At 42.7% G+C, this 15197-nt stretch overlaps 1 protein-coding gene across 5 annotated transcripts in view; it reads right to left on the reverse strand.

Moving 5' to 3' along the window:
- The window catches only part of LOC139928582 (mitogen-activated protein kinase kinase kinase kinase 3-like), a 52442-nt gene extending 37726 nt beyond the window's left edge, over positions 1–14716 (reverse strand). For all 5 annotated transcript variants that reach the window (XM_078288679.1, XM_071921186.2, XM_078288678.1 and 2 more), the window contains exon 1: positions 14519–14716. In XM_078288679.1, coding sequence (XP_078144805.1) covers positions 14519–14617 — 99 coding nt within the window. In that variant the 5' untranslated portion in view covers positions 14618–14716. The remainder of the gene's footprint in view (positions 1–14518) is intronic.
- Positions 14717–15197: the final 481 nt, after the last annotated feature.

The raw sequence follows: 15197 nt of genomic DNA on the forward strand, positions 1-15197 counted from the left end.
TTACAAGAAGACAGAGTTTCTTCTTGGTATTTCTTCAAGAGAAGAGCGAGACCGAGAGAGAGAGAGAACGACAGAGAGGCAAACCCAAACCAAAACAAAGCTGTGGTGGGAGGGAGGAGAGACAAAGAGAAAAGACGAGAGAAGAAGAGAAGAAGAGAAGAGAGGAGAGACAGTGCGTCTTCAGTCAGCAGACAGACCAGAGATGAGTCATAGCGCTCAGTGCCAGTGTTGGTGGCAACAAGGCAGAGCCTGACTGGACTTGACTGACTGTTCTGACTGGTTGAAAGCAGACAGGGCGTCCTGTACCCGGGGGTCACAGGTTTGATCCCCGATGGCCCCAAGAGTCACTGGACTGGGTTAGCTTGCTGGTGAAAACAAAACTACATCATTCAACAAGGCAACAGTAAACAAGTTGTCCCCCCCATGAATAACGCAGTCCCCCTCTGGGCCAATCAGAAACTAATATGCCACCTTGTTTTGACATGTAATCGTAGCTCCGCTTTGGGCCAACCAGTGTAACTCTTGTTAAGATGCATGCATTGTCTGAGATATTGCACAACACACGGACGAATGTGTGGCCCCCCCCTTAAGCTAATCAGTGTAATTTTAAAAATGCAGTAATGGAGTGGTGAGACCAAAATGTTATCAAGATTTGAGCAGGAATGTCTGAGTTATCGTGCATGATGAAAAAATGATAAAACAAAAAAAACGGTTTTAATGTTTGTGATACAGGAATTGAAGTTTATTCCACGGACAAGAGCGGCAACTCAACAGCTAAAATGTAAATGAGCGCCTACTGACTGGTGACATCACTACTACATCAACAGCCTGGCTGGTTGCTGACCTACTGGCTGCCTGGTTGAGGCCTGAATGACTGAAGTGTTTGGTTGCTGAAACAGAGGAGCAGGAGAAATCAGATTAAGATGACAGATTAGATGCTGTGCTGCAGGGACTTGGAAGAATTTCCCCAGAACAAAAAAGACAGTAAAAGAATTATCAAGTGACGAATGTTTGAAGAAATGTGTGTTTTCCCCTCAAAGCCTAGGTTTTCCATGTTGTTTCCATGCAGCGTGATGCCAGATCAGCATGTGGGCTCACACTGCACAGCCTGGGCCGGATTATCCTTATATATCGCATCGGGAACCGGCCAATTTGCCTTGTCGGGGGGGGGGGGGGGGGGCACCACACATTCAAACTACAATTATACCTTTATAAGCTTTGTCATATTTTCTTTATATATTAGGCCTACTCTCTGGGGGGAATGCATACGCGGCCAAAATTAACCTTTGATATTAAAAAAAGAATATGCATAAAGAGAAAGAATCGTGATTGGTGTGATTGGTGTGTGTAGGTGCCCCCCCCCCCCATGATTTTTTTTAGTCATGCTCTGTAATGGTTTGGCATTTAGTCTTCATTCCAGCCTTTGTAAATTTATGGTGGAAACAATGATTTTTAGCATGGTGTCTTTGATATGAGTTGCATTCAAATTTGATACAGTATAGCTCTGTGTGTAAAGCCTAAAATGGCATTTGTAGGCTCAAGTCAATCTATGGTGTAAAGTAATTTGTTGGTTAGTACATTGTCTTACATTTGTCTGCAGTATGTGTGTTGAGCCTGTACTGTTTAAGGTAATGTAAATCTATGATCTTTATTGGCATAGTAAATTTCACTTTTTTGCGTGTCAAGTGGATGGAGGGGGGCACTTCAAGTTACGTCACCCTAGGGCACCACACTGTGTTAATCCGGGCCTGTGCACAGCAATGGAGAAGCTTAGGTCACACATCAGCCATTAACACCTCCATTAGAGATATGTGTGTGTGTGTGTGTGTGTGTGTGTGTGTGTGTGTGTGTACAAACTGTGAGGTAATCTATTTGAAATTGCACCCAGAGAGATAGAGAAAAGGAAGGAAGAGATGAGGCAAGAGAGAGAGCAAGACATTAACAACGCTTCTCCCTCTCTCTCTTTCTCTCTCTCACACACACACACACACACACACACACACACACACACACACACACCTGTCTGCAGACTTGTTAGGACATATGTAGCATTAACAGGTCTAACTAATCTTCAGTGATAGTCAGACATGCTAGTAGACCTAGCCGCCTAAATGCTAACCCCAACAGTGACATCATCATTTCACTGAGAGTGTGTGTGTGTGTGTCTGAGCGGTCATTTGAGCTCTATTTTAAGTTGGGACTGAAAGATCGAGGAATGATTATAATTAACATGGTCCTGTATGTGTGTGTGTATGTGTGTGTGTGTGTGTGTGTGTGTGTGTGTGTATGTGTGTGTGTGTGTGTGTGTGTGTGTGGTACTCAGCATATGGCCAGCTCAGTGGAGGAGCAGTGAGGCATTTCACTCTCTCCTCTCTCTCTGACCGAGAAAAAAAAACAAAAAAAACATGACAAGGGTAGCACACCATGCTCATCACCCATAACTCCCCTCTGCATGGGCTGTTAACCTGCAGTTGGTTATGAAACAAAACAGAGAAGCAATATTTCAGTTTTTTTCAGGGTTTCACTTTTTTTTCCCATACAGCTTCCATTCATTTCCAATAGGAGATTAATGTTTTCATCACATCTCTGACAAAAACGCTGTAATATCCCCAGGTTGGTTATTCTGTATTTTCTCCCGCCCTGATGCAGGACTAGCTCGTATTTACTGCAAATCCAAGTAGGAGCTGGGCGATAATTCAATATTATCGCATATCGTCTTTCAGTGGAATCGTATGGTGATGATATGGTGATTTTTGGGATATCATGACACAATTCTGCTGTCCAAACTGATGATAACAAGCAAATTTTATTTAAAAACTCTGACAAAATGAGGTATGAAACATTTTAAAAGGATTATTATTTAGAAATTTCAGTTTTATTTGATATCACAGCTAACATTGCCATTCTGTTCAGTGGGATGAATATTAATTTGAATATTTAACAAGTGATTTTGCATATATGACATATATTGTGTTATCGATATAAAAAAAACAACAATGTATGATTATCGTGAACCAATATGACATGAATGTGGCATAAGGGCCAGCACCAGCATTCAAACCTGGGTGTTTCCTGCTGTGAGCCAACTGAATTTTAGTTGGCTATTTTTCTTACTTGCTTGTCACATTGGAGGAAATGGCTTGTTAGCATTGAGAGCATTCCTCACTGAAAACAAGAGTGGCATAATGAGCCTCAAGTTTGCAACTAGTCGCACCCCATGGTTTCATGGTTTCTTGGTTTCATGGTTTCATGGTTTCATGGTTTCATGGTTTCAATGAGAAATGCTAAGAAAGCTAGCAAGCCGTCTTAGCAACACTGGACAAAAAAAGCAGAATCTCTTCACCCCAATGTGACGAGTGTCTGGGGAGGAAAAATAGCCAAATAAAACTCAAAACGTCTCTGAGACCTAGAGGCTTATCTGTGTTAGGGCTGGGCGATATTGACAAAATCAAATATCACAATGTTTTTGACCCGATACCTCGATATCGACAATGAGACAAAATTTTGGGGATGACAGCTGGTGCTTTCAGAAGATATTTACAAACATTTTGAGAAATGAGTAATAGTAGATTAATGTGGATATGATGGAGAAGCAGGTCGAGGCTTTCACTGTTTCACCGTTTCACTCTGGAACACTACAGTGAAAACAGTCAAATAAGTTCAAAAAATTGTAGAACTGCGAAAGATAACTGTAACACAGCCTTTAAGACCAGGAAAAGACAACATTTAAGATATATCATGATATTACGATAAGCAAAATCCCAGAGGATCTCTAGTCTGATATCACAATATTGATATTATATCGATATATTGCCCAGCTCTCAGGGCATTTGATTGAGGGACTAACTCAGGCAAGGTCAGAGTTCACTCCCCGCTTATTTACCTCAGTCTTCCAGCTCCCCCACCTCCTCTTCCTCCCCTTCCTCTTCCTCTCACCATAACCGCTGCATATTCAGAGTCAGAATCGCTTTACTTGGTCGATAATTTACATAGTAGCACAGTACATACGCACACACAGTGAGCGCAAGGGTGCAAAACATACAACAGACAGTAGGCTACACATATCACGTTGCAAATGTACATTCCTCATTCAATTACTATGTCCATTCCTGTAGCATGGAATACACTTTAGTTGCAGCGGTACAAGAGGTACGGCGAGTCTCCAGCAGTGGAAACTGAATAAGAGCAGATTCATGAATTAGCCTAAACTATGAGCTTAATTCAATCTCCTTTCCATCTTAATTCAATCTCCTGTCCAGTCACACCCGTCCCGCACTTGTATTTTATCTACTGCTGATGGGGCAGAAGGGTGTGTCCTGGTTTTCAGTTGCACCGTCCCGTGACCAGAGGGTCTCACCTCACGTTTGATCCCCACAACGTGTCCAGCAACAGTCATATGTCCAGTCAAACTGAAGCCAAACTGACTTCAAGCAAGATATTGAACCTCAACCTGATAACTTTTTCTAAATCACTCTGAGCATCAACTACATGCAGAGCTGCACAAGTATGGCTAAAATGATAATCCTGGTTATTTTGCTGGATACTGTAATCACAATTATTAATCTTACTGATTTGAGGAACAAAAATACTCTACTTCACTTTTTGTATCTTATATCAACATCTTGACTATTTACAACAACAGTGGACACTGTAAATGATATTAAAGCTGCCCTAGGCAAGATTTTTATGTAAAAATACACCCGTCTTAAATCACAAACTGTGGCTGCAACAGAAGTGTGTCCCATCCCCCTAACTGAGATGCTGTAGTTTCACCTCATTTGCCCAAATTAAATTCTGGTGCCGGTACGGTCACTGGTGAGAAATCTGGTGAGGAATCAAAACTTGAAAGCGAAATACAAAACTGTCTCCTAAACAGCAGCGAGCGAGGGCTCCGTCCAGAGAAAGCTGGACTCACCGACGATAAAACTCTTCACCACCTCCACCAGACACTAGGAAGAAGGTACCGTATGCAGGTTACTGACATAACCCATGCATGATTTATGGGTAATGAAGTCCTTCAAACTCTCAAAAACATAAACGGTTATCTCTCACGGGGCTGCTATAGTGCAGCTTTAAATGTTACAATTATTAACTTAAATCACAATTTACAGTTACATGATTGTGCGGCCCTAGCTAGATTCCTAAAATGAAAATGTAAATGTGGTGAGGAAGGCAAAAAAGCAGAAAAAAGGGCAGTAAAACTGATCTTCCATCAGTCTTCCCATTAATGAATAGGAATTGTGTGCCAAAAAACCCTCAAATAAATCCCAAAAACCCCACATCAATGACTCTCTTGACCCACTCTCTCACCTCCACTCCTCTCATAGTGTCATATGTTTATCCAGACAAACTCGCCTGCTGAACTTTCCACTGTAATTCCTATCTCACGCTCACTTACCAGCTCTGCCTCTTGACAATTTTCAACCCTTATTTGAACAGACAAGCTGACTAATAGCGCATTCTCATTTACAGCAATGGCCTGGGGGGGGGGTGAGCTACTTGCAGGGGGAGGAGAGTTTCACAATCACACACACACACACACACACACACACACAAACAAAGCCATGTGGGAGCTGCCCAGCACAACCACAGTGTTCTGCTGCTGGCCGCTGAGCCGCTCCGCTGCAGTAGCTGGAGGTTAAGGGCCTTGCTTGGGGCAGCTACTTCCACAGCAGCTAGTTATGCACTTCCCCCCGCCGAGATTTTCCCAGGCGATTTGAGGTTTCAGAACAGGCGTCCTTCCAGTCAGCAGCACGCTTCTCTAACCTTTAAGCTAACTAAATGCATTAAGCTGTGACGAGCACTCACTCTGCAGTCTCTCTCTGCCCTGTCCTCCGTTCTCAGGAAATTTACCATTTGCTTGTTTCCTGCTCGTTGCATGACTGTGCATTTCCCAATCTGCATACGCATTGTTTAATTATGTCACTACCATCCAGGAAATTTCAGTAGTTCAAAACTTGTAGTAACAGGTAGTTTCAGCAGAGATATCTGATTGATCGAAGACACGTTCCAACTGCCATGCTTTACTGGAGTCTATGCCAACTTGTAATCAGGGAGCTAGTAAACAATTTTTCTCATTTTCAATCTTTTATCCTTATGTATACGCTGCTTTGAAACGTTTTTAATCACTACACCTGTTGGCAACCCGCAAGTTTGTTCTTTCCTGTGATTTTGGGTACTTTGGTGCTGCAACAGAATTCCCTCACAGATATTTTAACAATTTTCTACAACCACCCTGACACAGTAAACTGCTTGCATGAATCAGACGATCACACAACAAAGTAGTACAACGAAATTGCGTTCGCAGCTCCCTGAGATTGATGCATAACAAGTAAATTACATAAAATAAATTAAAAAAAACAGTGGGAAAAGTGTATTGCAAACTTAAGAGTTGTTCATTTAAAAACCTAAGAGTAGAAAGTTTAAAACTTAAAAGCAGTTAGTTCAAAAATGCGTTTGCTTTCGCCTATGCCAGTGGTTCTCAAACTTTACTTTCACTTTAGGCAACTTTATATACTTTGATATTTCACTAAAATGATTCCAAATGAGAATGTATAACAACAACTACTCTAATCATAGGTGTTAATCTCACCACTATTATCTTCCCATGCACAGAGAGTTATACAATTAAGTGCTAAGACGACAACAACAAAACCTTCCCATATCGGGGTTCCCGGGACGACAGAAGCGGGGCAAGCTCAGTCTTGACGGCTGCAGCTCAGTTAGAACAGACACATGGCCCAGGGAGCAGAACAGGTGAGGTGAGAAGCTGGATGCAGTGAACCGATTTTAACTAGTGCACCTGTCTTTCAACAAAACACACACTTACTCATGCAAACATCAAGAAATGCACACACACACACACACACACACACACACACACACACACACACACACACGCACACACTCCACAACAGTCCCAAAACTCTAAAGGCCACTTAAATTTAGCAGAGCAGCTTTTCTTTTCAGCACGAAGAGCCTTCTCCCGTACACAGCAAAAAACATTCACCTTGACAAGCCATTTAATCCTGTATTCAGTATTAAAACCTTTCTTTTATTAAATGATAGGGTTTGCCAATTGTAATATAATAGCACTTTCCAATACAAGTCAACTTGTTTGAAGGGAAATTCTTGAAATAAGTGGAGCTGCAGTGGAAACTATTAAACTGAATGCCAACGGCACAAGATAATTTCACTTGTGTCCAATGCAGTTTCACTTATTTCACGAACTTTGTCTTGAAAACAAAGCAGATAATCCCATTTGTTTCACAACGATGTGACCTGATTCAAGAAAAAGTCTTGAAAGAAGGTTGAGATGTACTGAAACAAGGAGGGTGTTACGACTGGATTTGAGATTTGAACTCGTTTTGAGGAAAAATTGGACTTTAAGACTGAAGATAAGAATAAATAACTTGTCGAGATAGATATCTTTTGCATTGTGAGAGATTATGAACACTTATGAACTGGCTTCCTCTGGTTATCATGTCACTGCATGTCCCTGCATGTCACTGCATGTATGTCGCTCTTCAAAAACACACACAAGAATCATGTGATAGGATTGGATCACTGGATCAACTAATGCTGTAGGTTGAAGGTTTGTGTACTCATGTTACAAACTGTTACATTTCTAAATGTTCAAACAAAGTTATTATCGCAAATTATGTTTAATAAGATATAAGAATATGATTGCCTCTCTCTCCACAGCAGCCACATTTAGTGTTGGCCTGTGAAGTCACATAACACACACTTCACACACTCCTGCTGCACTGACCCACCCCAACAATCTGTGTGTGTGTGTGTGTGTGTATGTGTGTGAGAGAGAGAGAGAGAGAGAGAGAGAGAGAGAGAGAGAGAGAGAGAGAGAGAGAGAGAGAGAGAGAGAGAGAGAGAGAGAGAGAGAGAGAGGAGAGAGAGAGAGAGAGAGAGAGAGATCATCTGGGCGACATGTTCGTTCACTCAGAACACACACACAGTTCAGTTTTCTTTGGCTTCTTCAGAAAGTCCGCAGTACTTCCTCCTGCTCTGCACAGTATGCCTTGTACACACACACACACACACACACACACACACAGTTCTGTACTGAAGCACGCTGCCTCTGCCAGCCTGCTGACCGGTCGGTGTAACCCCAGAAGAAATCCTGAGGTTTCAGAAAAATCCTACAGCACTGCACCTGGGCTTGAGCAAAGCTAAATAATTCATATTTACATACATTTTATATTTTAGGCATTTAGCTGATTCTCTTATCCAGAGAGACTCACAGCAGAATAAGCTTAACTTCCTGTATCACCAACATTACAAGCCACCACAGCGCCCAGACAGTAGATATGACAAATATTCCTGTCTCTCTTGATTGTTCATGTAAATGTTTTTTCCAGAAGTATTCAACCTGTGTTAAAGTGCTGTATTATGTCGCTCAGGCCTGATTGGTGCACTCCCAGCTCTATCACATGAGCACACAATCTCAAAATAGGATTTGACACTTAGGCTATAATGGTTCCAAGATTTATTCAACTAATTCAGTACCAGAGTTTCACTCTGGCGGGGTTATAGAGACTGAGGTGCTCCAAACAAGCCTCGCTGAAAAGTTATCCCATCCTAGTTCATGTTCATAAAGCAGATTTTTGTTTTATTGACAATTATTACCGTGGCAGAGGGCAATATTGCTCATCACCATTGACTAAAAAAGTTGTCATTGCCAGTCACAGCCTGGCTACTCAAATTATGGGTTGGTAATGTAAATGGGGTCAGGCCTATTTCTGGTGATTAGAGTAGCAACATATTTTCACCATACCAACTCCACAGCTGAAGCCTGTAGCGCTGTCATGAAACCGACATTTCAATACTACGTCAATGACGTGTAGGACTGAATTCAATATTGACCTTTATAAACATTTCGGGATAGGACAATATATCGACATTCGAATCGTATCGTGAGATAAGCATATCGTCCCATCCCTAATACTTTGACCAAAGGTGTTCTGCAGGCTGAAACACCACGTCACTGTCCCATGCAGAGGGCGTATACATGTGCAGATGGCATGCAGACTGGAATAGTTATAAGGAGGAGGAGGACTGGAACAGACAGAGCGTCAGCCCGGCTCTTGATGATGAACTGCAGCAATCGGAGTCAAACAACTAAAAACATGGCAACAGCATCAAACGGTCCAGCAGGTCTTGAACTGAATCCCAGTTCACCTAAACTGGCTGATAAACTGGTGCCAAGAGCCAAATACGGCACTATTTGGCTTACAGAGCCGACAAAGACGGACACCCAGCCGACATCAAAACCAAAGTGAAGGAGCTGCTACAGAGTGTGTAACATGCTGCTCCGTGGTGCTTCTGTTTGTCGTGGGATCGCAGTGAAATTGACTTTTTAGATATTAAAGCTCCCATATTATTCAGTTTTCATGATTTTGTTTTGAATCTATAGCTCAGGGTAGGTTTAATGGTCTTTGTGATGGTTTGCAAATACATGCATTTTAGTTAAAAGTTGAATTTAATTAGGCTAGTCATAGTGAATGAATGTGAATCTTATCATTATTATGATTGATGTGATCTGCCAATAATATCTGACTCCCACTGCCTCTCCAGCAATCCACAAAGCATCATCACTGTTTTTGAATTTACTGTTTTAACCTCAACACTCCTGTCATTATTTTATTATCTTCATTTATTTATTATCATCATTATTGTACAAATTGTTTTATATATTTGTTTTTTCTTTCTCCCCTAGTTGTTGTAAAGTGTCTTTGCGTGTCATGTAAAGCACTCTATCAACAAAATGTATTATTATTATTAAGTCCTCACAATACCGGACCCTGATTGGCCGACACCAGCAGCACCTCTAATTCAAAACGAGGTAAACCTGCTGATTGGAATTAGTCTGAAACTGTCTGGAAAGTGCAATAAGTTTAGATTTAACCACTCAGACAAAACCCAACTTGAACAATGTCTTCATTAAACATCTTTGATCATATATGTATTAGAATTCCCTATAATATGGGACCTTTAAACCTGGTATAGGCACCAAACTGTACGCCTCGCTGCCTGGATACACAGTGACTGAACGCTGACTGTATGAATGCAGAGTGACAGGTTAAGTGTATTATTACTCGTTCGTCTTGCTTTGTCCCTGTCCATAACATCGTGTCAGTCATTACTGTGTAACTGTGAAAATTATCAATATCTCTGCAACAATGGCGCAGAGACAAATCCTTGTACAGTGGGTTTATTGTACTTGGCGGACAGAAACCCGAGTGCCAGGATGGAGACTAAATTTCCCATTTGGGTCTGAGGCCAAGCGGGTTTAAGGTTTAAGGAACGTTCCTCTGCTTCAGGGGGTTTGTGACGGCAGGCTCAGGTCTGTATATCCAGCTTTAATGAGCAAACAACTGGAGGAACCGCCACAAAAACAGGATGGTTCTGGGCCACTTGCTTCAATTGTGACTCTACAGCCATCTGTGCGTGCGTGTGTGTGTGTGTGTGTGTGTGAGACGATACAGTCATCTGGGTTTGTGTTTGTGTGTGTGTGTATATGCTCCGGCTTTCTGCTCTACCGTCTTCCTCTGCTGGAGCAGTCTGAAACAATAGGACACACACACACACACACACTAAGGAAGTGTGGACCGCTGCATTCCAGGACCACGGCTGCCCAGCTGTGCCACACACACACACACAGAGAGGTCTGGCCAGAGGAAATCGTTACCACCGCCACATTTATCACACTGTTAACTACAATGCGACAACATTGCATTCATCATGCATCTGATCAATATTAAACCCAGCTTAATCAGCAACTTCTTCTTCTTCAGATATTCCGCTGAAGGCCATGATAAACTGGTAACACTTTAAAGAGATTATATAGGAAATGTCGCCTGCAAATGTGACCAAAAGTATTGTTTTATTGCATGTTTATTTCGGATGGCAACGCTCTGCGAATAGCCGTGTCCGTTTTTGGATATTTGGCTGTCTCCGCTGGCAACAGGCTCAAAAACAGCAAGAAGAAATAACTTTGCAGTGTTAACAGGCATAAAGAGAGAGACCGGTAGCGCTGCCTGCCAGTTAACTGTACTCCATAAGCACCCAGATGGCTGCTGTGTTCCTGCAGCCCGCTGTGCTATCTACATTGATTTGTCACATTAGCTGATCTCTATCCCCGCTGGAGGCAGCGTTGTCTGTCTCTACTTCCTCAAACACAAGCTGCAAGCATTGTCACCTTGAGAAGACGAGGCAGTCCTCCTATTTAGACAGCAGGAGGGCCAGTTACATCATATCCTGTGTATTGGTAAATACATAGCGTGTACCCATGTCATCTGAAGGTACAGTGAGCGGGGCCAGCCGTTAATGCAGTATCCCTGGAGTGGGTTTTCATGACTTTGGGCTGATATTTTGTGCCGATATTAAAGCTTTATTGGCCTAAATCACAAAGAGGGGCTGCAACATAGAAGAGCATCCCTTCCCCCATAATTGAGACGCTGTAGATACTCAACAGCTTCAGTGGTGGCAATCTGTAAAACCTACAGCGAAACCTGCCTCACCCCGCCTTGAGGAGCTGCTGACCAACACAAGAATTTCATTACTCTGGGCCTCAGCTGAGAGTTTTATTGCCACTGGATGGTCTGAATGCCGTTTCAGAGGTTTATACACCCTGACAAGAATAAAAATCTGGGGGAAACACTGAATCCTTCAATTTTTTTTGGCATGAAAATGGTCAAATTTATAGATATTGAATATCAGCACAAAATATCAGCAGCTTCAATCAAAAAACACTGCTACCCGCCTTAGAATAAAACAGATATTGGTCAAACCCCACAATGCACCCTTGCTTGGGGATCAAACCTGTGACTTTGTGAGGAGACCTGTCTCTCTATCCAGTGTTCACCCTCGGTCCTCAGTCCCACTTCACAGTTTCTAATAGAAACAGACAAGGAGGCGGGGCTACAAACAGGTGGAAAAACATGCTAGCAGAGCACACACTTGCTTCCTGCTTGCACATTCCTGTCCAAGCCACACATTTTCAGATGGCAGGTGAACCAAAGACAAACACCGATGAGGTCGGCTGACTGGCCTAGCAGTTACAGAGACCGTCCTACAGCCAAGAGGTCGCAGGTTCGAGCCCCACAAAACACATGAACGATAGCCCTACCTACTCACTTATTGGTCACTAATTGCGACCAATAAGAACGTCACTTGTAGTTTGCATGATATCAGCCTCATCAGAGTTTACATATCTGGAGGCCTCTGCTGTCAGTAAACTGTAAAATGGTAAGAATTTATAGTTGTGATGCTGCCATGCATAAATAGATTCGCTGGTAGCTGCACTAAGAAGTAAGCTGTACCCTGCAAGTACCTGTTCAGTAAACCTGTATCAGCTAAACCTGCTCTTTACTCCTTACATTAGTTTTTTTTTTACAGGTACAGCACACATTAATCAGCTGTGACCGCTCCTAGCCACTGAGTTAGTTCTCAGCTGCTGGGGAGATTTTGGCAGGCCCATGTGTCTGGAACAAGGCAAAGATACTAAACTTAAATTAGAAACAAACAAGATTAGTCCTAGCAGGGAAACAATACGGGAAACACAAAAAAGGGAAGAGATAATGAGAGACAGCAGGAAATTTGAGATCTACTTTTGGAATTGACGACAGCTAGCTGCGTGTCCAAAGCCTGAAATCTCTCACATCTCTGGTTTTTTTAGGATATTTATTTGGCTCTGTAATTACCACAACGAACGTGGAGGTTAACCAAACATCATCAAGTCCCATTAAACTGTTTAATGAATTCCCAGTCTGCCACATGCCTCTCCCGCACATAGCAGTGAAATTAAATTCCACGACAGAGTGACTGCTGCACACACAGCTACAGAGCTGGGAGCGTGGACGGCTAACTTCGTATAACCCGACACTGTACACAGTTCACATGCAAATCAACAGGATAAACCTGATCTAGCATGATGACAACAGAACCATCCCTCATGAATCAGTTACAATAATATTCCTGTAAGGACTTATGTGTCTGTGATGTTCAATAGTGAGTTAATAGTGATCTTATGATACTTACATTTATTTTTATCTCCTATGGCATGAGTATAATATTCTTCAAGTATGTCTGTGGTACTCAATTGTGAATTTATACTGACCTTATTGTGCTTTATGGTATTTCTGTGTATCTCCCAATGTATTACTATAGGATTTTCTGATACATTGTTGTGCTAGCAGTATGATATGTGACAGTCTTGCTGTGTTTTTCTTCTGTATTCTACTAAAATGCATTATATGCTTCCTATAGTTGTTTTTACAAGGGGTAAAATGAGTGGCTTGATGATACCCAATGACATTATGGTGAAGAAGTTGGGTTGTAATTCAGGAATTGCCTTTCCTTGGCTGTATGCGCCCAGCACAGGGCCTTGGTAAACTATGTACCAAACATAACAGCTATAATGCAACAATAATCAGACAATAAACATGGTAATGAGAATACCCCTTCATTAATAACTGCACAGATACTGCGTAGTGTTGTTTACCGCTGAATAACAACAACAAGGGGGGGTAATATTACTGTTGTTGTCGTTGCAGCCCGCTGAGCCTGAGCGCTTTAGCCAAACTGGATTTCCAGGCAGGCAGCTGTCATTCTTCCCTGCCTCAGTGTTTCAAAGCAAAACAGAGACGGTTCAACAAATTCACCACCGGCTCCGAGATATTAACCGTTTAAATGAGAACCGAGTAGTGTTTCGTTGCTTCGGTTTGTGTCCCTGTGCATGTAACAAGTCACTGCGTGTTGTCGTTTTGTTACAATGTTGCCACGAAACACAGCTACAGCCAGGTTAGCCGCTGGGTGCTAACTGTCAGTGCGTCCGTTATCGGACAGCTAGTAGCTACACATCCATTATCGGACACGTCTCCGTCTGTCGTTTCTCTTTACGTATTCACTGCAATATTTCGACGTCGACCTCCGACAACCAGTCAGGCCAAAGTGTGTAACCAGATACACCACCGCATAGGCCAATGTTTGTAACGACACACACTTATCGGTGAGTATAAAGTCAATTTGATGTCTGCTTTGGCGAAATCGGACAGATTCATCCGCCAAGCTAGGGCTTGACGTTTACTGGTGATTTCTCGGCTCCTCAGCCTTGTATTAGAGGGCAGTGCTGTAGCCAGATGCCAATCTTATCAGCAGATAGTTGGGGAAGACAGGCCAAAACAATAACAAACATAAAACATTAGCCGTGACCAGTCTTTGCTGCGTGTCCGACAATGGAATCTGAGCAGCAGGTTTAATGCGCTGCATCCGATAATCGTCAATCACACGAAAACGAGACGCAGGTTGCATAAACAAACTGTGAATACATCATTTTGACAAATACTCTGACACTGTTTAGTCATGTTTTGTTTGCTGCGATTCCGACAAAATTGACAGGCTTACTGGAAAGCAAACGGGAAGGCTGAAATCTCGCCAGAGCTAGCTAGCTACACCGTGTCCGATAATGGACCCCGCGCCGTTCTCCTCGCTGCAGTTTTACCTTGTACACATCTCCGTATGTGCCGCTTCCTATCCGCTGGATCAGCTCGAAATCCTCCTGCGGATTCCGCCGGGACAGGTCGACACTGGAGTTCATCATTTGAACTGCCGTTTGGGGTCCCGATCGCGCGCGGTAGACGGACACCAAAATGTGTGAAAACAAATGTTTAGGAAAAACATACGGCGTCAGAAAATCTCAGCCTGAACCCACTGTAGCTCCAACATGGCTTCCACTGCGCAATGAGCATGCGCAATGGGCATCATGGCGTACCCTCCCCATGGAGCCTGAGCAGAGAGAGAGGGAGCTGCTGGAGAAAGTGATTGGTTTTCGTTTATTTACACTGTGATAAAACACAGAAGCAAAGTGATAAAAAAAACACTGTAAAGGAAAAAAACATGAGAAATGAATCACTAATTTGTGCAGGTGAGATTAAAAAACCCCAACAGAAATTCATCCCACCTAAATACCCTAAACAAGTAAAAAGTGGAGGCCAGAGCCATCCATAGCTGTACTCTGACAACAAAAAAGATATTGGGACCACCTACAGTTTCCATGAAATAGACTGACCAGGTGAATCCAGGCGAAAGTTATGATCTCCTATTGATCTGTCTTACTGGATCCGCTTCAGTCATGAAGAGGAGACAGAGATGAGTGGGAGGAGACGGGTTAAAGGATTCCT

This window comes from Centroberyx gerrardi, chromosome 15, assembly GCF_048128805.1.
Source record: "Centroberyx gerrardi isolate f3 chromosome 15, fCenGer3.hap1.cur.20231027, whole genome shotgun sequence".
Lineage (NCBI taxonomy): Eukaryota > Metazoa > Chordata > Actinopteri > Beryciformes > Berycidae > Centroberyx > Centroberyx gerrardi.